Source organism: Aulonocara sp. 'chitande type north' Nkhata Bay, linkage group LG14 (assembly GCF_057382095.1).
Source record: "Aulonocara sp. 'chitande type north' Nkhata Bay isolate Kocher_YH1m ecotype deep benthic linkage group LG14, A_spYH_male_GT1.1, whole genome shotgun sequence".
NCBI classification, from domain to species: Eukaryota; Metazoa; Chordata; class Actinopteri; order Cichliformes; family Cichlidae; genus Aulonocara; species Aulonocara sp. 'chitande type north' Nkhata Bay.
Genome location: NC_141357.1, coordinates 4,398,602 through 4,425,658, shown reverse-complemented (window position 1 = coordinate 4,425,658; position 27,057 = coordinate 4,398,602). Strand labels below are relative to the sequence as shown.

At 38.9% G+C, this 27,057-nt stretch overlaps 1 protein-coding gene across 10 annotated transcripts in view; it reads left to right on the top strand.

Moving 5' to 3' along the window:
• myo18ab (myosin XVIIIA b) overlaps window positions 1–27,057 on the top strand; it is a 132,272-nt gene that overhangs the window by 93,739 nt on the left and 11,476 nt on the right. For 6 of the 10 annotated variants that reach the window (XM_086260621.1, XM_086260620.1, XM_086260618.1 and 3 more), the window contains 15 exons: window positions 782–909; window positions 1,693–1,847; window positions 2,026–2,149; window positions 4,737–4,844; window positions 5,027–5,119; window positions 5,736–5,846; window positions 6,995–7,099; window positions 7,748–7,894; window positions 8,732–8,845; window positions 15,126–15,242; window positions 15,364–15,447; window positions 21,944–22,081; window positions 23,896–24,081; window positions 24,254–24,393; window positions 25,407–25,451. In XM_086260621.1, coding sequence (XP_086116747.1) covers window positions 782–909; window positions 1,693–1,847; window positions 2,026–2,149; window positions 4,737–4,844; window positions 5,027–5,119; window positions 5,736–5,846; window positions 6,995–7,099; window positions 7,748–7,894; window positions 8,732–8,845; window positions 15,126–15,242; window positions 15,364–15,447; window positions 21,944–22,081; window positions 23,896–24,081; window positions 24,254–24,393; window positions 25,407–25,451 — 1,795 coding nt within the window. The remainder of the gene's footprint in view (window positions 1–781; window positions 910–1,692; window positions 1,848–2,025; window positions 2,150–4,736; window positions 4,845–5,026; window positions 5,120–5,735; window positions 5,847–6,994; window positions 7,100–7,747; window positions 7,895–8,731; window positions 8,846–15,125; window positions 15,243–15,363; window positions 15,448–21,943; window positions 22,082–23,895; window positions 24,082–24,253; window positions 24,394–25,406; window positions 25,452–27,057) is intronic. The other 4 variants (XM_086260622.1, XM_086260623.1, XM_086260619.1 and 1 more) reach the window with 1 other exon arrangement.

The window sequence follows — 27,057 nt, the reverse complement described above, 5'->3', positions numbered from 1 at the left end:
GGGGGTGCAGGAACCGCAGGGGTAATGTCCAATCGATGCTTTGACAAAAGCCAAGAAAAATCCAATGTGAAGAAGTACATTAGAGATGGATTGGTTCAATGCAAGAAAGGAAGCAAGGACTCAGTTCATGACGCCCTGCAGGCCTGCTGCCAGCCGTCTTTGTTTGGCCTGCAGACTTTGTGAAAGAAGAATTGATTCCTCAGTGTCTCCATCTTGCAACAGCTTTTCACTTTTGTACTACAGTAAAGCAAAAATGATGTAGCACCACACTCATGGAGGGGTATTTATGCAGGACTGAAGTACATTCAGTACCTGTAGGTTGCTCCTCGTGGCTATAACTGACAATTGTATAGGTCTTACTAAAGTGCAGTTCAGAGTATTGAGGTTTGTTGGTAAAATAAGAGAATGTTGAATTAATGGACACTCGACAATTCCCTGAAGACGCTCTATAGGGTTTAGTCAGGTAACTTAGCTGGTCATTCAAGCACAGTAATAACACTGACACTGTGGGCATTTGCTAAGTCCTGTTGGAAAATGAAATCTGCATTTCAATTAAGCTTTACAATAGATGTATGAATTGCTTTAAGATATCCTTGGAGATGTTTTGCCTTGGACTAAGCAAGGTTGACTTTAGTTCGTAGCATCTAAATGTTTTTATTCTCAGCCTTTCAGAATGTCTTTTATGGCTGGATACAGTAAATACATGTGTGGTATTGAGTACATGGGGTAGCACAAGTGACAGAGCACATGATGTAGACAATAAAAGTACGAAATATCACAGGAGGAGAGTGGAAGCTGAAGTATGAGCGAGCAATCAGGGAGATCGAGTTCACCAAGAAGAGACTGCAGCAGGAGCTTGATGACAAACTGGAGGTGGAGCAGCAGAACAAGCGGCAGCTGGAGAGGAGGGTGAGTGGACACTGATACATATTTATGAACAGAATTCAAGTTTTTCTTTACAGTAAAATCTTGGGCTTTATCTTAATTATATGACTCTGATTTCCTTATTTTATTACAAAAACAGTTATTCAGTATATATATATTCTGACAATATAATGTGTCATACCAAAACATGCAACACATACTTTCATGGCTCCCAGATAACGAAGGTATAACAACATAGCTGGTTAGTTTTAAACACATTAAGAAGGGAATTAATTATTTCAGGTGATGATGTCATGAAGCTGTTTAAGTTCTTACCAGACGTGTGCATAGCTGTCATCAATGCAAACTGTGACTACTTTAAGGAATTGACAGCAAGAAAGATGATTTGCTTTGTTCACACTTTGCTAAATGGCCTTAACTGTTGTCTCTTCTGAGACTTTGATGATAGGGTGAATCTGGGTTAAATCACAAGTGACATCCTCACTTATCTGATTAGAAATTATAATTTGATTTGAGCATCTATTGCAGTAAGAGTGCTCAGCAAGTGGTAATAGTATCCTTAAGCAAAACAAACACTTGCACTCAAAGCAAGCACATTTATGACTATATAACTGAAAGCACATTGGAATAAATCCAGTTTTCTTCTTTTAATTTGAAAACTAATCTCATTCCCCACGTGGTTTTTAAGCTACAATGGTCTTAATAAGCTGTTTTAAAAACAATAAATTGCTTGCGTACTGCTTGACTGTATTTTTTATGCATTCATCAAACAGGCTTCTTAACATATTGAGGATACTTTTTGTGCAGATCAGTGACCTGGAGGCTGATTATGAGGAGTCTCAGCGAAATATCCAGCAGCTGAAGAAGAAAGCCCAGCGACTGACAGCCGAGCTGCAGGACACTAAACTTCACCTGGAGGGTCAGCAGAGTCGCAACCATGATTTGGAGAAGAAGCAGAGGAAGTCAGTACACAAACACACGCAGTCAAGTTTTACCTGTCATGTCATCACACAGTTCTATTACTTTACATACCTCTGCCTGGTTCCTGGAAGGCCCATTAGTAATGGTGTAATAACAACAGTAATTGTAAATAAATTACAGTGTTTTATGTGTGTGTGTGTGTGTGTGTATTTTTGAAAGGTTTGACAGTGAGCTGAGTGCAGCCCAGGATGAGGTGCAGAGGGAGAGAAGCCTGAGGGAGAAACTGGCTCGAGAGAAAGACGTGCTGACCGGAGAGGTCTTCGGCCTCCGGCAGCAGCTGGAGGTCTGTGTCTCTGTGGGCTACACTGTGGCACGTTGCTTTAGTGAAGGGGTTTTTCTTTTCTTGGGACTTGGTGCGTTATTTGTGAATTATTTAGTGTCAGATACCCCAGCATTTTAAAGTTTTCAGCATCCTACTCATATTTAGATTTTGTATTTACTCGGTCACTTATTGTCTTTGAGCAGTAAAGACAATCAGTATGTTTAGATGAGCATGTGTGATCATTGTGAGTTTAAGTTTAAAGCTGCAAGAAGAAATTGTTGTTTGGGCCTCCTTTGTAGTTACCAGGATGGCTGCACAATATGATCCAAGATTATGAGGGGCCGTGCAAGCCAAAATTCATTCTTTCACTCTCACACACATACATTCTTCTTTCACACACATATACTTTCACTCTCACATAGTTTTATTTTAATTTTTATATTTAGATATTTTTATTTTTATGTTTACACATATTTAACACACACATTGCAATATTTCAAGTGTCTGACAGCATGGAGGGGGGAGAAGAAACTCGAGTTCTTCAGCAAGCTATCTATGGTGTTATTTTTGTGCCACTATTCTGAGCGCAAGTTTGCAGGTGCAAGTGTTGCATTTTGAGGAGAAATTTATTTTGAGCGAAGAAAAGCTGAATTTGAGTGAACAAAATTCATTGCTGCGTGCAAAAAATGTATTTCAGTGTTTGCTATTATCCACACACACACACACACACACACACACACACACACACACACACAACTTCATACACTTCTGACCTGGGCTACTCACTCTTCTCTATCACACACACAACAGCAGCCCCTCTCGCTCAGTTTTTGCATTTGCGCTCGCTCGCAATGTGTTGCTCGCACTCTCAACATTTCTGCCTGTGCGCGCTCAACTCTTTGTGTTACATTTGTGCCACAAAACCAGCCAATCACAGACTTGGATGCAAAAATATCTGATTGGCTGTTCTGGTCTCCAATCAGCTCGAGATGACGAAATGCAATATCCCAGAATCCATTTTGTCCAAAACTCAAACGAGGCAGTGGCGGAGGAACCGAGTGGCGGAGTTTGAAACATTACTCTGTCTGGGTCACAAAATAAACTTTTAAGATATTTTCATGCGAGAATGGTGCTGTGTAAACTTCTAATATCTGCTCGATTCATCAAGACATCACATATTTGCATAAGTGCTCTGACGTTTTTAGAGATGCCTGTTACCCACCAGCTGACCGGGTGGTCGCTCGGGTTAAACATAATATATAAGGCTCAACTGACAAAAAAATCACCGACTACACCACCAGGTATTATAGGAAAAACCATAAAGCCTTTGAACTAAAACAAACGCTGTTGTGACAGTGACGTACACGGTCTTGTTGGTATATATGTATGATTTGTATCACCTTCATGTTTCCAAACCAATATCATGAGCAGCAGCTTTTACAGCTGTGGCTCCAGCAAACATCAGCTGATACTAGAAATTAATTTTAAATAAATTCTAACAACAGCTGATCAAGCTTGAACGTGCTGCTGTTGTTGTTTAGAGCAACATCCGCTGGTTTCCTGTTTATGGCGCAAAGTGGGCGATAAACAAACAAGAGAGATTGAAGTAGCAACAGGAGAGGGAGGGAGAGAGATTGAGGGGAGAAGAGGCAGCTGTGCAACGTAAAGACAGAATAACTCCAGCTTTGTCTTTTTTTCATTCTAGCTGAAGTATGGGACCAATCGCGTTAAGCACGAGCAACACATTGCTCTCTTCTCTTCACTCAAAATAAATTTCTCCTCAAAATGCAACACTTGCACCTGCAAACTTTTTTTTACTTGCGCTCAGAATAGTGGCACAAAAATAACGCCATAGATAGCTTGCTGAAGAACTCGAGTTTCTTCTCCCCCCTCCATGCTGTCAGACACTTGAAAGTGACCTGCGCGTGCTTCCAGCCAATCACAGCGGTACAGACACCCAGCCTTCCGTTTCCACTACACTCTTTCATTCACATACATTATTCTCTTCATACATATATTTTCTTCAGACATGTAAGCATTCTCTTCTTACATATATATATTATTTGGGAGATTAAATGCATATTGAATGCATGTAAATGAGAGCAAAATGTAGGAATGCATAAATGAAAATGCATGTATGTTAGAGTGAAAATTTGTGAATATGTACATTAAAATACATGTATAAGAGAACACAATATTGTAATGTGTGTGTTAAATATGTGTAAACATAAGAATAAAAATATCTAAATATAAAAATTAAAATAAAACTATGTGAGAGTGAAAGTATGAATTTTGGCTTGTACGGCCCCTCATACAAGACTGTACATTTTTATTCTAATTGCGTGTCTAACTCATGCCAAGTCTACAATTTTTATCCACGGAAACTTGTAGCTCTTGATTGCAGTTGTAATATATTGTAAAGACCTCCAGCTTCATACTGTGCTTGTTACAGAGAACAAGCTTGTCATTTTAACTTGTAATTGTAACTTCCCTTTTGTGTGTTTCCACTTTGTGGCTATGTGTAGAGCAGAGTATCTCAACTTTTCCCCATCGTGCACATGTGGCAGTTCCCTTTTCTGTGTTCTGACTCTAATCACCTGTCCTGCAGGACAAAGACCTGGAAGCTTGTGCAGTCAACCTGAAGCTGGAGCAGCTGGAGGCCGAGCTGCAGGATCTCAACTCCCAAGAATCAAAGGATGAGGCATCACTGGCCAAGGTCTGTCCTATTCCTCTTTTAGTTAGTCAAACCATCCACTCCATCTGTTTGTGCCAGTCCACACCCACAAAAAATCAAAACTGTTCTTTGTCTGTTCAACTAAAATAGATATATGATGGTGCATTCATTTATTAATTGAATATCAGGTATTCATTTTGGAACATCATTTTTTTTCTATGCAGGTGAAGAAGCAGCTTCGTGATCTAGAGGCAAAGGTGAAAGACCAAGAAGAAGAGCTTGATGAGCAGGCTGGTACCATCCAGATGTTGGAGCAGGTACACACGAAAAAGGAAAAAAACTAAAAAAAACTCCAATTAAAGCTGTATTTTTGCTTAGTAATTTTTTTTATTTATATTCCCAAAAAGCTGGTCCTGTTCATCTGGACGTAGCGTCTTCAGTGGGAGAAACGTTTCATCACTCATTCAAGTGACCAATTCACTTTCTCGGATCATGAAGTCATCCAAGTGATGTCATTTGTGACGAAACGTTTCTCCCACTGAAAACACTACGTCCAGATGAACAGGACCAGCTTTTTGGGATTTCCTTAACTGGATGATATTTTAAGGCTGTTTTTAGACTAGTATTAAGGATGGTAGTCATGCTTTTTAGATTACAAAGATGAACAAAAAGGACATTAAGTGTGCATCCACATCCAAGTCCAGTATCCTGCAACTTTAAAGAAAGTTTTCAAAATCTGCACCAAAATGTAATGATTCTTGTTTTTGTACACATTCAACTCCTTCTGAAAGTCATGCTAGTATATTGCTAGTATATTTTGTGAAATATGAATGGCATTGGACACATACCTCCATCAAGGCAAAGACGGAACATTAACATTATGCTTCTTTAAGCCACAGTGAGTCCAGAGCATCTGGTCTGTGTTTCTTTCAGGGTAAGCTACGTCTTGAGATGGAGATGGAGCGCTTGCGTCAAACCCATTCCAAGGAGATTGAGAGCAAAGATGAGGAAGTGGAGGAGATCAGGCAGTCATGTAGCAAAAAGGTGAGAAAGTGCTTTTTCACATTTTGTAACACTTGTCAGCAAGTGTTTAGGAGAAGCAGGATTAAAATTTGTGGTTTTAGGCACAGCTAGAGACTAGATCCAGAGACACTGATGGAGAAATTAGCTGTAAGGGCATGCACAGCAAAGGATAAATGAAATGATGACAACAATATGACAAAATCCAATCAAGCTGCTATCAATTCAGTGTTGTTTATGGGAGGTTTCTAGACACCACAGAAAACCGTTGAACTAACATGTACCCTGTTTTAAATGTTTTTCCTTGATGCTTGACTTTGTGTGCATATTTCTTTTAGGTGCACAGCACTTCAGAGAACAGCTATTGTTTTTAAATGTGCAATAGAATTAAAAATGGTGGATTTGACTTGACTCACAGGGTAGGATCAATGTGTAATTAATCAAACCCTTACTAATAGCCTTCACTTCTTGAAATACTCTGAAAGGTTTGAGAAAAAAAGTCCTTTCTTTTTTGAGATTATAAACTTAACTCACCAAGAATCCAGAAACTACCAAGATGAATTAAATGACACAAGATGTTAAATGGACTGGTGCTAGTACCTGCCTCAGTCACCCATTCGCACTCATTCATATAACCAACGTGCACCTAAATGCTGTTGTATCTTGTCCAAGGATGTTTTGGCATATGACACATTTCCATGTACACATGGGTGACAATGGGGGAAAAAGGTGTTCATACGGTGTTGGGCTATTACATGTTACATGTCACAAGAACATGTAACATCTGCATCTCATGGGTCTCTGCGGGCCTAATGAGGCACCGTTTTCCCAAAAGTAATTCCCTCATTTGTCGTTTCAGTGATGGTGGTGGAGAGCGCCGTCAGTCTTGTCCACAATTCTTCAATAAATGTTCAGTTGGCAGTCTAATAGCTGAAGGCCATAGCACACGATTCCCACTGTTGGCATACTCAAACTGTTCAATGACAGGGCATTATGATCCCAGTTTCACTTTGTATTGATTTGCAGTGACCTCTCTTTCTAAGTGAACAAATTGAGCCAAACCAGCTTTTATTGACTATTGCTGGCATGTGAAAATAATATGTTAATATGGTGACTGTGTAAAAGGTTCTTGAACAGTTGCATTACGACTGTGTGTGTGTCTGTTTGTGTAGCTAAAACAAATGGAAGTCCAGCTTGAAGAGGAGTATGATGAGAAGCAGAAGGTGCTGAAAGAGAAGAGAGAGCTGGAGTCGAACTTTCTGTCTGTACAGGACCAGGTAAATACAATGAACACAGTGCAATGCAACCGGAGCAGCATCTGTAAAAAAAAGAAATAAAACTGTAAGCAAATATCTGACATGACCTGAGGTTTTAGCAAAATTTGGCCTTGTGGACATAGCAGAAGAAAATTTACATATCTGATTGCAGATCCAATTTTATATGAGTATGGGCAAATAAATTAAACTTAACAAGTTGTGTGAGGTGTTTATGTTTAAAATGAGCTGTGTTATCAAGGGATGTAAGCATCACTCATTTCGTTTCATGATATTCTTTTAGACTACATTTTTTAGACATTTTTTAGACATTTTTGCAAATGTATGCTAAGGTAATAATTCATTTGTTTATTCAAACATACTTAAAACATTTGTAATGCAAAGAATATTGTCTTTAGTAAGTAAGAAACTACTAAAGTTTATCTAGTAGTTAAAATTGTTACTTTCTTCGTATGTAGTGTTTCACTGTAGCCAAATTTAATTTATCAATTCAGAAATTTCAGTTTTTTCAGAAAGTTCTATGTATGCTAGATAATCTAAGGATTCTTCCTTTAATGATAAAACACACTGTGTATTACTATAACTACTATAACTACCATAACTTGTCCCACTCAGTCAGTTGAGTCACACTTTGGTCATCTTGGTTCCCAGGTGAGAGGTGGTGACATAGAGGTTGAAAAGCGCTTGAGGAAGGACTTGAAGAGAACCAAGGCTTTGCTAGCAGATGCCCAGATCATGTTGGACCACATAAAGAATAACGCACCCAGCAAGAGGGAGATCGCCCAACTCAAGAATCAGGTACAGCCACAACTTCATAAATTACTGACAGCAGCAGTTTCAAAAACATGCTATCATCTGTGGCTTGTGGGAAAATGGAAAGACCCCTAATCTAAGTAGATAGTAGTATTTATTTATTGTCATTGTCAAGAACAATGAAATTGCGTTTGGGGCTTCCATACAACCCAAAAAAAGAAGAAAATAATAAATACCCCTTAAAACCCAAGTGTACATATTTAACCCAGTGTGACTCCAATGCAATAAGACAATCCTTAGCAATAATGTTCGTAGAAATTCAGACAAAGACCTGAGAAACATGACAAAATACAACAATGCAACCCATTCAATATTATTGTACTGTGAGATATGATATCAGATATGATAGTTATCTATTTAAGAAAGAGGGGGAAGAGAATAAAGATATGATGCACCAATGCAGACCAGTGCATCATATCTAGATAGAAAAACACCAAAGAATGAAAGAAGTCAAATACTGACACCAGCACATTTACATGTCAACACATTTTATATGCTCCTGTTATGGTAATTAGCATAATCTTGGATTATTTTTTGTGACAGTTTTTCAGGCTTTAAGCTGTAAAACACCCCCTGATGTGATTGAGTTATGACTCAAAGCATTCATGTCTGTGGCCTCACTTCAACTCCCCTGTGCCTTCTTATGGGACTGAACCGTCTGAAAACCTCTGATCCAAAGCAGAAGATTTTCCAAATAAAGCCCAGCCACCTGGATTCTTGACTGGGACCAGAATCCATTAAAAAACTGTAATATATCTACTGGGATACTAACTGTGAAGTCGTCCTGAGCTCATTCTTTTCCTCAATGTCTGTGTGTTTCAGTTAGAGGAGTCGGAGTTCACCTGTGCAGCTGCAGTTAAAGCTAAAAAGTCCATGGAGGTGGAGATTGAAGACCTACATGTTCAGATGGAGGACATTTCCAAAACGAAACAGGCGGTCAGTACAGCTCACTGGATTTCCTTCTCAGCCTTTAGAAGGAGAATTTTCAGCATGCAGTCTTAGGTGAAGGTTAGGATTCTTCCTAAGAAAAAGCTAAAGCTGTCTCAACCATGTAGGGCATTTTCTTTAAGATGTCATCTGTGGTGGTAGAGGGGTATCAGTAGATATGTTGAATCTCTACTTTTAGCCAGAGATTAGTGAGAGATTGAAGACATACCTGTTTCCTGTGAGACCCCTCTGAGCTCATCTTACTCTTTCTGGTCCTCTTTTTTAAATTTTTTTAAATATATTTACATATAAAGACAATATAATTTTCATGAAGAGATTTTTCTTAGTCACTGCAAAATACAACTCTCTTCTTCTTCTAAGAAGCCATTTTTAGCTCCTTAGTTTTTTTCTTAGTTTGCTCCTGTCAGAAACGCTCATAATCTGTTTTGACCTTTATATTTTCTGTCCTTTTCGGAATGACTTATCTTACGTTAAGCCCGGTTCCCATGATAATCTGGTTTTCACACATCGGTCAGAGTGTGTTTTCTCCTTTCTCCAATGTTTGTCTTGCCTGTCATTTACTCTACTCTTACTCTCTGTCTCTGTGAAGTTTAATCTCCTTCTGGTTCTTCTCCTGCCTGTTGAAAAGAAACGACTGTCTATCACACAATGGTTGTTCACGTATTGCTAAAACCAATTTAAATAACAAAAAGATTAACTTTAATTTTAGGTGAATATTATGCCATTATAGTCAGTCAAATCGTGGAAGGATGGATGGAATTAATGAACGGATGGCTTTACATATCAATACTTAATCATATAATTATATAATAAAATGTTCCTTTGGCTTTCTATTAATCTGCCAAACTTGTGAAGCCTGCTGCACACTTCTAGTCTTTTATTGATTTCATTGCACACTGTACTTGAAGCCAGATGTAGAGAGGTGCAAGGTCAGGAATTTGTTTGTACTGAAGGTGGTTTGAAGAGTTTTAGCTTCTGGTAGTTTCTGCATTTTCACATAATCACTATAGAGTGTAGAGTGTATGTATTATGTAGAAGAAGCTTAACTTCTACATAATTCTTTATAGTCAATGAGCAAAAAAATGAAATGAAAAAAGTAAAGAAATCAGTATAAATATATATTAATTACACTGCGTTACAGAAACAGCTGATCAGTTGTAAGAAGAGAAAAGTGTCATATAAATACCAGTTAATTCTAATACACCTGTGTTCAGCTGTTTTTATTCTTTTATTCATGCTGCACTCTGTGTGGGTATTTTTAGCTTTCTGCAGTCCTTCCTGGCTGGACGTGTAATATATTATTACTTCCAGTGCCCAACGTACCCTTTCCCCAGAGCAGTGGTGGAAAACGTTTTACTGCTCCCATGTTTGCTTATGGGTCCAAAAAAAAGGTTTTACCTTTTATATTTTTAAATATTAATATAAAGGTTTATTATTTACAATCTTCATCATCTAAATCTGCAAAATAATAAGCTAGTAAACCAGACGACAAGAAAAAAGCATAATTAATTTAGTGTTTCTAGTTCCCAGGTGAACTCGTAACTGGGCTTGGTGAAAATAGCCACTGGCACGAACAGGCCAGCAGGTGGCTACAAAACTGGCCCCACACGTTTTTTTCTTATTTTATTTCGACGTCACCATGAAAATAATAGAAATTAGATTCTGGTGACTCCTTGTTCAGCTAGCCAACTGTGACCACCAGATGGCAGTAAATTACAGGATGAGTTCAAAGAAGCAACATGAGATCATTTGTGGAGCAGTACAGTTTAATCGATACCTATTTTTAGATTTCACTGGGCAGGCAGTGCTTGCCTTGCTTGTCCTGATGTATAAACTGGAAGAAATGGCACTGAACATTCACTTCAGTTGCTAATTATTTCTAATTAGTGTCATCGTGAATGCAGGTTAATGAAGAGCTTCGCTGAGAATTCAGCTGCATGAGCATTTAGATTGAGCCAACACAGTTAAATCTGGACAAGATAAAAGGTTTTTGTATTAACTGAATTGGCAGAGAAACCCAGGTCATAGTTTGGAAAACGTCAGAGTACCCTATGTACACCGAAACACCACATTTCATATTCACACACTCTTTCAAAAATACTTTTGAATGAACAGCCGACTGGCAAAAAGGAGAGAAGATACAGTGTAATCAAAAGGCGATTTCTTAGTCTTTAGTTTATTTTGTCACACTTGTATGTTTCAGATCAACAAAGAGCATTTTGTATTTGATAAAGGGAACTTGTGTAAATACAGTACATGTATTTTCTTACTTTTCATTTTATTTATTATTACTATTACTTGAAAAAGGTTCTCCAAACCTACCTGACCCTGTGTGAAAAAGTAATTATTACCAACCTAATAACCAGTTGTCTGAATCTTTGCAGCAAGGACTGCGATCAAGTGTTTGATATTGGTGGCAATGAGCCATTCATAGTACAATGGAGGAATTTTGGCCCACTCTTCTTTAATTCAGTGACATTGGAGAGTTCTTGAACGTGAAAGGCCTCTTTAAGGTTATGCACAGCCATATCAATCTGATTTAATTCTAAATTTTCTTTAGACAACTCCAAAACCTTTATTTTGCTTTTTGTTGAGCCATTCAGAGGTGGACTTCTTGTCGTATTTTGGATCATTGTACTGCTGCATAGCCCAAGGGTGCTTGTGCTTTAGGGCACAGACAAATGGCCACCATTCTCCTTCAGGATTTTGAGGTAGAGAGCAGAATTTATGGTTAAATCAATTACGGCAAGTGGTCCGTCACACTATCCCACCATATTTGCCTCTTGAAGTCTGTTTCTTACAGATGAATCATGAACTCCTGACCTTAAATGAGACAGGTGAGGCCTGCAGTTCCTTAGCTGTTGTTCTGGGTTTGTTTGTGACCTCCTGGATGATTTGTTGGTGCGCTCTTGGAGTAACTTTAGTCGGCTGGCCACCCTTGGAAAGGTTTATTATTTTTCCAGGTTTTCCCTATTTGTGGATAATGGTGCTCGAAGTGGTTTGCAATCATTTCCGGAGTGATAGATGTCAGTTACTTTCTCTGTGGCATGGTGGTTATCACTGTTGTCTTGAATAAGAATAACCAGAAGAGAATGAGTGGATTATTTTAATAGGTTAATGCATAATGTTCTTCCTCTTCAGACTTACTCACAGTATGTGTTAAATTAGAATGTGTTATGGCCTCTGTCCCTCTACCCTGGATGTCTTAGCCGTCATTTGTTCTTTCTCAGGATGTTTGGCGAACGTTGAGAAGTGTTGTACTGCAGAAAATATTCATCTTGGGATATTAATACTGTTTAACTGTTTTGACAGAATGTGTAATCTATTCAGTAAAATGTGAAGGAGGAGTATATAAGATGAGATAAGGAATCAAGATCACTGTGCCAGCAGCTGTTTGTTTTTGAAATGGTATCTTTGAGAATGACCTCTTCATGCACCCAGCATGCTGGAAAAGTAAAAGGCTGTGAGAACCGATAACACAAACTGTAATTACATAAATGGAGGATTTTTTATGCAGCCCTAACTACATGACACACTGCAATTCAGTAGAAATAAAATCATGCAAATGACATTTCTTTTAGATGGCTGCCGCTTGCATGCTTCTCCCATTGTAATTGCAGTGTTTTGAGAAAATTGTCACACATGTTTTCAACAGCTTTATTTTTCCACAAAGAGCTTCTAGCAATCTGAGAGGGAAAATAAAAGAGAGAAAAAAACAAAGAGCCCGGCCATGTAATTGGGCTGAAATTACACTAACAGTCTATTGTTAAATGAGAGTTTGATGCTGGTTACTGGCACTTTTTTCAAGTATCCATCACATGCTCCAGAGATGGAGATGCATTCGCAGCTTTTATCAGCACTCAACACTGATAAAAGCACTCAACAGTGGATTAAAAAAAGAAAGTGTGATATGTAAATGAATTTGCCCCAGATTCCGCATGGATATTTTTAGTGCATCAAGTGCATCTTGGTACACCTAAGCACTCGGTGCTTTCAATAAAAATAAATATAAAAATAAAATGAAATCTTAGTTTTATGATCTAAACCCCGATTTTGAAGCTATGGATGTTTGGATCATTCTCTATCCCATTAGACTGTTTTTCACTAAGCGCTGAGTGTCACTAGCTCTTTGCGTTAACTCTGTGCCTAAATTGATTTGTTAACATTTTCACATAGTCACATTAGTCATGATTTATTGATCCATTGCCCTGCACCAACAACCTCTCCTCTTATTTTGTATATTATCCCAGTTATTACAAAAATAGGATTATTTCAGCACAGTTCCCAGGCTGCCAGTCTCTTAATTAGGTATGTTGGTTATATCAGGGAGCTTGGATAACCTCTGCTGAGTTCTGTGATTAGAGCAGCATATGTAGGCTCTATGTCAGCCACATCATCGGGACTGCATTGTGGCCATTCACAGATTTAGCCAGTCACGCAGTCCATTGGAACAACTGTTGCAGATGACGTGTGGAGCCCAAGATTTATCCTGGTCATCCAGCAGACAGCCAAAGCACAATTTGTAGGTCTTCTTAAGGTTTGTGGTAATTGGGTGACGCTGTGCTTCAGTCATGAATGAACCACACACGTAACAGAAACTGTCTGGATGATTAATACAATCTCTAGACATGGTAACAACTAAAATCAATCACAATTAATGCTGTCTATAACAAACACGGGGAACTGTTGTTAAATCTGGTAATACTAATTATTTTACACTAATTATCTCAGTCTGAATGGATCCAGTCTTTTGGAGAGGGCTGGACTCTGTTCCAGTCTGGAGGCAGCTGGCAGGGATGAGCATTTTCGTATCCCCCTGAGTGTGCTTCCTGTACATTGGGAATTTTGCGAGCAGATCAGAGGATTGTTTCCCTGCAACTTCAGATGTCCTACTGTCTTACTGGGAGACCCCAGTGCTCATGTGAGCAATCACAGCGAGACCTGAAGGACAGTGTGAGGAAAAGCCTGTAAGATGGTGTTATTAGACCTGTGCACATAACAGTTTGTCTGTAATGAACACCGTCTTTGAAGGATGTCCATAAGATCATGTGGCATCAGGACATGTGTTCTCGGTGCAGGTCAATTTTGTATGATTGTGACGATAAGATTTGTAATCTTATCGTCCACTCTGTCATATGTTCTGGACACTTGGGTGAAGAGAGGACCTGATCACCGCCCAGTGATGAGTTGGATGAGGTGACGAGGGATGATGTCGGACAGACTTTGCACACCAGAAAGTTATTGTGATGGTGTATTGTGAGCAGTGTCTCTGGATCAGGGAGAAGTGACTGCCCCAAGTGGAGGAGTTTAAGTATCTTGGAGTCTTCTTTATGAATGACAGGAGAAAGGAGCAGGAGATTGACCGATGAACTGGGCCTCTGCTACTTTGATGCTGACAACCTCACTTATGGTCATGAACTCTGGCTAATGACTAAAGAATTAGATTGTGGATATAAATGAGCTTTCTGCAAAGGGTCACTGGTCTCTCCTGTAGATTTAGGGTGTCTACACACATTTTATGTTAAAGATGGTACATCTGGTGCGAAAGATGCATAAGAAAGTTTACTTGCTCATTTAAAAAGATCTTAAAAAGCTCTGAATTTTAGAAACCACTCTTGTTACTTATCCAGTTCCAGATGCCCGTTAATGGGATTCATCATAATGCAGAAATACTGCACAGTGAGTAATGTTAATGTGTAATCAGTATTGTGAGCCATTTTATCTCCACTCGCTTTCCAACATTCTTTTATATTTTCATTCATTTTACTTTGAAATATATTCTGCAACATCTTAAATTTCTCTTTTGGTAGTGTTGTTTTACAACATAGTAACTGATAATAATAGATTAATAGATGTTACTTTGAGTAATTGGACATGCAATATTGTGAAAAGGTATGTATGCCCTCCCTGATTTCTTTCTTTCTTTTTGCAAATTTTAATATTAGAAAAAGTTAATCTGAGTAAATGCACAATGAAAATGTTAGATAATGATTTAATTTATTAAGGATATAAAGTTTTCAATCCTACCTGCTGTTGTGTGTAAATTTACTTTAATGATCTGAAACATTTACGTGCAAGAAATATACAACTAACTAAAAAAAAAAATCAAGAAGTGTGCAGATATTTTTCATGGCATTGAATAGGACAGAGAATTGTATAGGATCTCCTACCTCATCTAAATCTTGTGAAGACAGTTAAATTTTTTATTTCTGGGGAAGCAGTTGCCTTCTTGCTCTGTAGATCTTTGGCATATCTTTTTTTTTTTCAGCTGGAGGAGCAGCTGAGTCGTCTGCAGAGAGAGAAGAATGACCTGCAGTCAAGAATGGAGGAGGACCAAGAGGACTTCAATGAGCTGATGAAGAAACACAAGGCTGCTGTGGCCCAGGTATGATTTCTTTCTTGTTTAATGTACACTGGCAATAAAAAGTTTGTGATCCATTTCAAATGATCATTAAATCCAATAAAATGTTGCTTCATGCCTTGTTTTCCATTTTTGGGGGTTTCAGTCAGCTCAGAACCTGGCTCAGATCAGTGACCTTCAAGCCCAGCTTGAGGACGCCCTAAAGGAGAAGCAGGAAATTCAAGAGAAGGTAGATGATGACTTTTGTTCTTGGCATAAAAATGGAGAAGTGGCATGGTCAGCCAGGCTTTACTCTGTCTAAGAACAGAAAATGGGAATAATAATAATAATAATAATAATAATAAATGGTAGAGATGCAAGCAGTATGTTTTTGCTCTATTTGAGCACTCAAGTTCTCCAAACGTGTGAAAAGATGGGAAAGGAGTAGCATAATTAAAAAAAACAAAACAGGAGGATAGAGTAAGTGAACAGAAATTCAGTCCTTTCATCATCAAAACATAAAAATAAAAAAATAAAAATTTTGAATTAGAGACTCTTTAAAAGTCAAATGTGAACAATTTAGGTGGATCTGTTTTGGGGATATTTCATCTTCCAGAGGACTCCATTAGGTCTTTATGGTTAGTCAAGTTTTGCAGCGCTCACTTAAATATGGATAGCTTAATTCAAACAGTGGGTTGGTTTACCTTTTATGTTTGGTAGTACAACCAGTGTAAAACTAGGAAAATCTTGACACCCAATAATTTTTCTGTATCATATTGTATGCCAGGGGTCAGCAACCTTTCTGATGATGAGTGCCATCTAAAATTTCCTCAGAAGTCAATGTGCCATATAATTGCATTAGCAATAAATTTAATAACGCTCTATACTAACAGTTACACACTATATAGAACAACTTTATAGAAATATATTTGTTCGCAGATGTTGGCAGCTATCAGCGAATAGTTATCAGCTATTTTGAAACAAAAAAAAAAAAAGAGACTTCTTATCCATAACAAGAACTCCATAACAGCAAATGAACTGTACAACAGAAAATGCAAATTCTATTTATAGTATCCTCACAACAATGATAAGAAAAATAAACTGTGCCAATATGGCATGTTTGTTAATACAGGGATACACATGTTAATGTGATCTCTGGTCTCCCACTCAGAGACACAGGTCTCCGAGTGCCCAGCATTCAGACGGCTACCTGAGGACTCTCTTCGTGTGAGAGAAAATCTGCTCACACAGATATTAGAGCCAAATACTGTCAATAATGCCTCTGCAATGTTCTGAGGACAGTTAAACTAGTCAGGTAGTGATGTCCAGCAGGTGAAAATGCAGCTCCATGAACACGTACAGCTGTGGATTCCAGCTGAGTTCGTAGTTCTGCAAACTTTGACCCCTACAGAGTCTAGCTTTTCAGTTCAATCAGCTGCATTTCGATGTCCTCTGTGTCCAGCCAGTTGATGTGAGACAAATCCAGCTGCTCATTAAAGCTTTCTGGTTTGATCAGAAAAAAACCATTGGTCCATACACCTGCATTGTGAATTCTGTCTCGAGTGCTGATGCTGCGCTGAGCGGACAGCTCCTGAAGCATTTGAAGTAGGGCTGCTCAATTAATCGAATTTTAATCACGATTACGATCTGGGCTTTCAACGATCATTAAAAATGACTGAGCCAATTATTGGCCCCTCCCTCATTTATCCGACACCTTAAAGGCCGGTCCGTGAAAATATTGTCGGGCATAAACCGTCTGTGGCGCAAAAAAGGTTGGAGACCGCTGATTAAGAGGACCCGAGGGAAGCTCGGAAAGCTAAGCAGAAGTTATTTGGAGAGGAGAGTGACTGCCGCTGGTTGAAAAGAGAGGTAAAAAAAAACTTCAGTGGTGTTGCACACTATTTTATATTATTTTTTAAAGTCATTGTTAACCCTTTAAAGCCGTCAGAGCAGCACGCTCCGTGTTGTGTAACTATTTTTAAATCCCTGTAGAACCGGAACCGTGTAAGCTAGCGCAATAATTTGTTTTGCATATGAAACCGGAGGAGTTGTACTTACATCTGATGTAATCAGCTTGTCCTCGGTCACGGTTTCCTTCCACATAAATCTTTGCAAAAACTGCATAAAAAGCGCTTGCAGGAACAAAAACATAATATTCCAGAAACACGCTTTGCCGATCCGATCAGCTGTTCATAACACTTCCCACAGTGAAACAGACGTCAGCGCGAACTGTCACATGTCCGCCATTTCCTGCCCGAAACCGGAAGTGACGTCATTTTCGCGGAAATTGTAGTTTTTTTACTTGTAGGCCTTAAAAGCCTATACTGGTCATGTTTGACTTTTCTGAATAGTTTCTGGGATGCTTAGAACTCGAATTGCACTGCTGGAAATAGTTTATTTTGATGCTGTTTTCTTTGCAAATTTGCATCATAGGATTGTTTTTTCGTTTTTCCTGCAGTATATAAAAATTGCTGTATCTCCAAAATAAAACTATGAAGACACTCAAAATAAATTTCCTGTTGTTGTAAACTATTTTTTGCAACTTTTTTGTATTTAAAGTTTTGAAGGATAAATCTCTTAAATTTCTCCAAGTAGAAATATATGCAAAAAAAACAAAAATGATTTTCAATTTTTTTTTGTAGTTTATTGCACTTTTTTGCAATTAATGTAGTTACTATGGACTTAATGCATACATATTATTAAAATATGGGCTATAATAGTTGTATAGCAACTTGAAATGCTCCCACAAATGGCACTACAACATGTAAAAATATAATATAAGCTCTGGCGGACTTGGTTCTATGGTAGGTCTTAAAGGGTTAAATAAATATCGTCAAATAATCGAGATCTCAATTTCAGTGAAAATAATCGTGATTATCATTTTTGCCATAATCGAGCAGCCCTAATTTGAAGTGTTGGAATGTGGAAATTTCAACATCGCTCGAAAAAACTGCCAGCTAGCAACGTCCCTCTCACCGGTTATGTTTTTTTTAGCCAATTACAAGTAGAATCTGGTAGTTGGGGTTGTTAGCTAAGATACCGTCATTAAGAAGAGGCACGACTAATGTATCTATGCAAGCTAATTTGCGATGTGCACCGCTGGTGTGGCCATTTATTTTTTAATACATCTGCTCAAATTAATTAACTGCGTGTCGTGCCCAGGGCTGGACTGGGACAAAAAATCGTCCCGGGCATTTTGACTAGAGATCGGCCCACCAGGTATTAAAGCCATAAAGCCTTTGAATGAAAACAAACGCTGTTGTGACAGTGATGCACAGTCTTGTTGGTATATATGTATGATTTCTATACATTTTACGTCAGATAAAAACTTTGGTTGTAAGCTTCAGATAATTATTTAATAACAGCCAGACATTTTAAATGAAAATAAGAAAGTATTTCTTTGTGCCCCCCTCTCCCTGTTAATGCCCTACCTGGCCCCTGGCAAAACTTTGCTAGATCCGCCCCTGCACAGTTACCAGCTGTCAGCTACTTAGAAAAGGATCCTGGTGTTATTTGTCTCTCAGAAACAGTTCATAACTTCCCTTCAACTCATTCATGTCACCTAAAAGGTAAACCTGTTTCTCCATCACCTGTTCAGCTCTGATGATTCAGTAAGGACATCTCCTGGTTTCATCTTCATGTTTCCCTCTCACCACATATCCAAACCGATATCATGACCAGCAGCTTTACAGCTGTGGCTCCAGCAAACATCAGCTGACACTAGAAATTAATATTAAATAAATTCTAACAACAGCTGATCAAGCTTAAACGTGCTGCTGTTGTTTAGCTCGACATCCGCCGGTTTCCTCTTTCTGGCGCAAAGTGAGCGATAAACAAACAAGAGAGAAAAGCCAATCAGCTGATCATTGATCAGTTTCATGATCGAAGTAGCAACAGGAGAGGGAGGGGAGAGAATGAAAGGAGAAGAGGCAGCTGTGCAGCAAAGACACAGAATAACTCCAGCTTTGTGTCTTTTCCATTCTAGCTGAAGTCCGGGACAAACTGTGTTCCCTCTCAGCTCAACACCAAACGCGTAATAATTTCTCTGAATGCGGGAGGATTCCATCTTTTTACTGGACGGTTGGCAACTCTACTAACCAACCTTATGAATAAAATAAAGTTCACTATCAGTAACATCATAGCACCGACCCAGCTATATAGAAACTCCGTCATGCTAGCTAGTACCCAGTACGAGTTATTGTAACTGACTGTAAAAAGTCAGCACAACAAAAATAAACTCCACCTAAACTTGGTTTATATCTGACCCAGATAGACTGCAGGTCATAACTTCTTACCTGAAGTTCAATTCACCTGACACTCAGGTCTCTCCTCCTCCTGCCTCCCCTTCCCTCATCCACCTGCTGGCCTCTGTGGAAGCTCCGCCATAGCCACTACCAAACAACAGAGTTATTTTTACACATCGGCCAGCATCTGGCCAGCCCACCACTTCCCATTGTCCATGCCGTTCCAAAAAAAAAAAAAAAAACCCAGCCAAAAAAAAAACCATTGGCCCATAAAGACGAAAAATCACCATCGGGCAAATGCCCGGTATGCCGAATGTCAGTGTGGATGCCAGTCCAGCTATGGCCGTGCCATCAGTTTACGGCACGCGTGCCCAGGGTTGCCGACCCCTGTTGTATGCTTTGATGCAGCCATGAGAGCATTCTCTTTCTAAATGAAGCCATGTTCCTGCCACGTTGCAGTTGCCACCAATTTTCCTGACATTCAGCAGTAATTAGACCATTTACTGCTGCCTAAGAGCTCAGAATAGAAACTGTGAGCACTATATGGTCCTGTGACTATCTATAGTTTCATACTGTAGACCAGCGGTCTCCAACCTTTTTTGCGCCACGGACCGGTTTATGCCCGACAATATTGTCACGGACCGGCCTTTAAGGTGTCGTGGATAAATACAACAAAATAAAACTAGTACTGGTACCCAAAAAAAGAAGATTTATTCATAACACACGTGAAAAGACCCAGGAAAACAGAATTAACGATAAAAACAATAACAAAATAACGCTGAAAACCGATAAAAACCCTGAAAACTATACATTTCACACCTGAGCCTCAACTCTCGCGGCCCGGTACCAAACGACTCACGGACCAGTACCGGTCCAAGGCCCGGGGGTTGGGGACCGCTGCTGTAGACCCTCTGCTTTCCTCACACTGAAAGTTTCTAGAGTTTCTGCTACTGCAGTTCAGTGAAAAATCTCATTTACAGAATATGATTAATGTGTACCTCTCCTCAGCCTGTTTCCTTTGCTTTTGACAAACACAATCCTCAACATAACTAGCAAAAATACGACCTACGACCCTACAGGAAATTTTTGCCAGGCCTACAGAATTTATTTGCTTTGTTCGTGTATAGAAATACAGAGGTGCATGTTCATTTATCATGTTATTTTTTTTTATGGCAAAAACAGGTGTTGATAAACACCAAACAAATAGTACATAAATGTGTTTATTGTTAGTTTTTGCAAGCTACATATTCTTTGACAAAGTAATCAGTTACTAATCAATAATAATTAGACTTTTTCACATATATAAATGAGAACACAAAGTTGCACTGCACTAAAAATAGTTTAACAAAATGTATTTAGAAACATACATGTAACGTAACAACATACATGTAACACATAGCATTGCCATTTATTTTGACATTACACCAAACATAACATGTAGAATATATAAGAGGACAATTCACAGTCGCACTAGAGCGTAATGGTGTTCATTTTTAGATCGTCTACAACAGCTCATATATATATAATTGCAAGCAGTTAAGTGTTATAAAAACAATTCTCAAAAGTTATATAAATGTTGATATTCCTTGTAGCCTAAGCAGTTTATATAGCACGTTTCATCCAAACTAGTTAAGGAGCAGAGATATATGCATACACTGTGATCATTATAAGAAGATGCATGTGTCATTCACGCAACATTGACACTGACAATATGGGACACAGATGGCCAGCTTGGTTTCCATACTCAGGCAAGCGCTACTGTCATCCTTGTAATGACTGCAGCTGCATGATCTTTTATTCTTCATCAAACACATTAGTTGAACCCAAATAAAAGGAGAGGGAAATACGTGAACTTGTACACATTGTTTGGTTCATGTGTAAAGAGGGAGAAAAGTGAAAATGGCACAATGGCTGTTTTTCATTGAAGCTAAATCAGGTGATTTCAGTGTTGGTGTTAGTGTGTTTGTGTTTACTGTATCATAGAAAGCATTCATCAGAGATCATATTTAAGGAGTTTGGAACAGCTATTATAAAATGAACACTTGGTGACTTATTGACACACTGAGACATTCTCGGTTCCAAGTACCAAGCATCCTCAAGATGCTTTTGGGTTTTGTAAAAAGGAAAAAAAAGAACAAACTGACAAGATGAACAAGAAGGCATCTTCTGTACATTTTCTGTTAAGTTAATCGTTTATTATTAAGTGCTTTCACTTGCAGTTTCTTCTTGAAGATCAGTAATTTTAATTTTAGGTAGATTCTGTTTTAAATGGGAAACATTTTAGGACTTAAAAAAAAATAGATGCTTGAGGTGCAGTTTTACCAGGATGGTAAAGGCAGTGTTGAGGATGTGTAAATACCCAGTGCTAGGTGTGCCAACAAAATTCTAAATGAAAATAGCTGTTAAACTTTTGGAATGAATTGAACTTGATTAGGAAAGCTCAGCGTTAGACAGTGTGTCGCACTAAATAGTAACATCAGCATATCTACATTTGTGTCTTAGATGCAAGCCCTCCAGAGCCAGATCGAGTTCCAGGAGCAGTCCATGGTGGAGAAATCTCTTGTCAGCCGGCAGGAAGCCAAGTGTCGTGAGCTTGAGACCAAGCTGGAGTTTGAGAAGACCCAAGTCAAACGCCTAGAGGTAAGAGCTAAACACAGGTTGGGTGCTGCTGGCATTGGTAGACATTTTTGAGAGGCTGGTAGGAGCATGAAAGATCCTAATAACGTCAGAAAGAAACTGTAGAAACAGAAAAAGGTCACCTTATAAACGTATTGCACTTCAAAAACATATCCATCAGTGTTGCTAAATCATATAATCTGTGATAATACTTATATATAAAAATGTAATGAGCAGCATGATGGTGCTTATATAGCATTGTTGCTTCACATCAAGAAGATCATGAGTTTGAATCGACTAATAAACAGCACCGTTCTGTGTGGAGTTTGCATGTTCTCTGCTTGTCTACATGGGTTTGATTTGAGTATGCCAGCTTCCTCCGACAGTCCATGCAGTTAGTGGTTAGCTTAATTGATGATTCTAAATTGACTGTAGGTGTGAATGTTTGTCTGTTTCTCTGTGTTAATCTTGCAACAGATTAGTAACCTGTTAAGGGTATAACCTGCTACTTGCAATGAACTCCCCCACTCATCAGCCCCGAATTTGATAAGTGGAAGAATCAGTGTATTTTTGCTATAGCGACCCCATGTGTTTAAGTTCCCTGGTCCATGCTACTAGGCAAGGCATGTCTGAGGACAAGAGCTACTTGACAGCCCTTCACTACCTAAAAGCATCAGCATATGCTGATCCCGCAACGGTCAGCCTGTCAGTCAGCTGCCTGGTTTCCAGCAGTCAGTCATTTGGTCAGCTTTTGTCTCAATCTGCATGTATGCAAATAGCTCAAGAGGGGGCACATACTAATCATACACATTGAACAGGGCCCAATAGAGGATGTTGGACCCTGATACTACCCTCTTGTTTGGTTCACCCACAGATTCTTTGTTTCGCTGTTTGGTCAGAGGCATTCATACCAGGGGCCTGTTCAAGGTCATTTTGCAGGGCTCTAGCAGTCCTCATCCTGTTCCTTCCTGCACAAAGGAGCAGATACCTTTATTGATGATGGTTTAACAACCATCTACAGACCTGTCCAATTCTCCAAGAGTATGCCCGTCTCCTGGAATCTCCTCTTTGCTCTTGAGACTGTGCTGGGACTTTACAGTAATACAAAACTCCAACAATCAGACAAGTCCCTATGAGAAAGCACTTGGCAACAGTGGGAAGGAAAAACACTCTTTTAACAGGAAGAAATCTCCAGCAGAACCAGGTTTAGGGAGAGGCAGTGATCTGCTGTGACCACTTGGGGGTGAGAATAGACAAGGGTGGACAAAAAAAATGATTAATTACAAAGTTGTGTAAACCTTTTGGAAATGGACATGTACCATCCTGGTGGAATTAAATTTCCAGCTAACACTGTGTCGAACTATCAGTAGTGACACTAAACCTAATCATACCATCAGCTGCGTCTAGGGATGCTGGTCAGTCAGAACATCGCCTTGGCTACAAATTTGGCCAGCAGTGTTTTGCTATATACTTTAATACAGATTTTCAACCACACAATTAATGTGTAGGTCCACCTCATTCCATAAAACAACATTGCCCTATAAAAACAGAAACTTCACAGGACCCCTGAAGGCATCCTGTTGTATCAGGAACCGAGATATGAGCAGCAGGTACTTGAATTCAAGAGGTTGGGCCTCCGTGGATAAGATGTTTGGGGTTTTTTTTTGGGGGGGGGGGGGGGGGTTTGCACATCAGTGAGATACCTGATTGGTACAGTTTCTCTTAAATGTTACTTTCACCACCATTACTATACACACATTTTTCACATTTTACATGCCATATCTATATATTTATAGTTTCAGTCTCTGTCTCTAACCACCTCCCTTTGTTGCTGACAGAGCCATTTAGCTCGGCTTAAGGAGAACTTGGAGAAGCTGACGGAGGAACGAGATCAGCGCAGCAGCAGTGAGATTCGAGAGAAGGAACAAAACAAACGTCTCCAGAGACAGATCCGTGACATCAAAGAAGAAATGGCTGAGCTGGCCAAAAAAGAAGCAGAGGCCAGCCGCAAGAAGCATGAGCTGGTAAGACAGCAATGAGAATGATATCAGTAAACTAAGCAGTGCAGTCACATGCTACTAACATGTTAGGACACCCTGCACAGCATCCACAAGCAATATATCAGCAACACTGAACTCATCAGCCTTTGGTCCAGACTAGCTGAAAGGTTCATTTTATCTCTTGCTTCATTAACAGGAAATGGACATTGAGAGCTTGGAGGCTGCAAATCAGAGCCTGCAGGCAGACCTTAAGTTGGCTTTCAAAAGGATTGGTGACCTCCAGGCAGCCATTGAGGATGAGATGGAGAGTGATGACAATGAAGACCTTATTAACAGGTATGGGGCCACTTATATGTGTAACTGAAGCTGAGGTTTAAAATCACTCTTTTCTGTAGTGGTCACAAAACGAGTTCTCAAGATTAAATCTGGAGAACATTAGCAATATTTTAATGTGACAATCTAACTGTTTTCACTGGTGCCTGCCTTTTTTTATATCTAACTGAAAGACGGTTTTCATCAAGTTGGTTATAGTTTGACAAGGTATCCAAGAAGAAAAATTTCACGTTTAAAATGATGTCAACAAACCAATCATTGTCTGTCAGCCAGGACAGCTGTCATGTTGAGCTCTCATTGACCATTGAACATCAGCTCCACTGACAGCTCCAATGAAAATTGTTAAACAGTATACAATAGCTGTATCCTTTTTTGACAGAGTGAGATTTGATCTCAAATCACACTGCAGATTTTCATTCATATAAATTTAGCATGAATATGATATGCTTGTCTTTATAGACGATGCATTTCTTTTCTTCTGTGCTGCACCAAAGATTTCTCTAACTGTGACCCAAAAGCTGAAATGCATATCATGCTATTGAACCGAAATATACATGCTATATTATGGAGGTGCAATAATTTGTTTGCAGGGGAAACTCTTACATCCACGTTGTAAAGACATTGTAAAGAAAGTTTAAACCGCTGGGAATTAAAGTCAAAGTTAATGGGCAGAGCGTATAAAACAGTAAGGGACAGGGTTAGATACACTAAAGTGATCTTTGAATAATGAACTATTTCAAAGAATGAAAGAAAAAAGATTTCTATTCATTCTGCAAGGTCAGATTGAAGTAGTCTGCTCTTTGTCCCTTAAAAAGGTTCAGAGAGTTCGCTGAAGAGAAAAAAAAGGGGTCGTCACATTAATTCCTGAAATAATTTGAATATCATTCACGTTTCATTTTTGTCATAATTTTTATTCAATTTTTTTCTATTTGTTTCTTTGTTGTTGTTGTTTTTTTTATTTCTCCTGCCCCCCCCTCCCCCCCCTTCATCATCACCATCATCATCACCACGGCCAGTTTGCAAGACATGGTAACAAAGTATCAGAAACGAAAGAACAGAATGTGAGGAACCTGTTCTCCTTATGCACACACACATACACATATTTATTTATTTTATTTTCACCACTGGAAATGATGCATTCTAGTCTTTGAACATTTAGATGGATTTGGTTTACACTCTAGTTAGTTTTTCAGTTTTGAAAAGACTAGAAGAGGTGATATTACAGATTGAAATAATATAGAACATGGATTTTGAATGAATGTATGAATAGACAAATTTTAGGTGTTGGTAGTTTAGAGTAATTGCTCCATTCCAAATGCACTGATTTTCTGCAGTTTTTACAAACAGGAATGAAAGCGTCATGTAAGGAGAGATAAATGCATCATCAACAGTGCTCAGAGATTCCCTTATTAACCATGTTTATTTCACATTTTATTGCATGCCATGAAGATGCATGAATAACACTTACAATACATTATGAACCCTCAGCATGAAAGTTTTCTATTTTTTGCACATTTGATTATCGTTAAGTCTGCAGTGGCTTAGTCTGCCAGCCTTGTTGTGCTCCACATCACCACTTAAAGTGAGCATTCTTAGAATAAAAACAGGAGGCAGAGATTTGTGAGCTGAGTTGAAGAGAAAAACATAGTGTGCAGATTATTGATTGGAATTTTATGCTAGAAGAGGGATTTTTAGCCAGGTTGGCCACAACTTATAACAACAAAGTTATATACTTGACCAGCTTGTATGTTAATGTACATCCAGTGTCCCAGACACTGGAACAGTCTTTTGGTAGGATTAGATAGCACAGAATCCTAAAAGCACAGTCAATAATGATGGCTTTCTTGACTTTGTGAAGTGGTATCTGATTACCCATGATCCCAGGTACCTGCTGACTTAAAGAGATGCTGATTTTTATGACTCACATTTCTGCTTCTAGGTGATAGCATCAACACAATACATCATTTATTCTACTGTATATACCCTCTTTAAGCCTGGAAGCTGTTCAACACTGAAATATGTGAAAACCCGACAGACTTTACAAAAAGCTTATTTTAGTTCTGTTTCAGTCAGTTTATAAACTTACTTTTTGGTTAACCACAAGTGTCGGGATCTCTTTGGTCATCCCTCTTGAGGAGATCGTTCTCACAGTTCTTGTGGTCTCTCACACTGTGTTTATGTTCTGGTTTACCTGGAAAGTGTCAGTTCCTCTGTGTTGCGTTTAAATATCACTTGGTGATGCCTAGCCTCTCGCTCCCTGGGCCCTCTTAATATTTTATTGCCCTGCTCTAGGGCTGGATGTGACTGTGACTCAGCAGTGACTGCCCTCCTGACAGGAGAAAGGGATCGTGTGTTTCTCATCAATCTTTAAATTGCACTTGCTTAATAATGCAGAACCCTCAAATGTCTTACAAAAAGCCGTCTTGCTCAACACTCGAACAGTTAACCTCTGGTTCTCAGCTATTCCACTACCTTGTCAGATTACTAATCAAAGCAGGGAAATGTAGACTTCTGGCTTTCATGCCTGACTTATCATTTTATATAATATCAGATACAGTTTATTCTTCATATGGTTCACATACTTCGTTTAAATAGTCATTTGCAAAGACCTGCACATCTTGTCCTACACCATGAGTTGTTAAATTAGGTACCAACAGTCACTAAGAT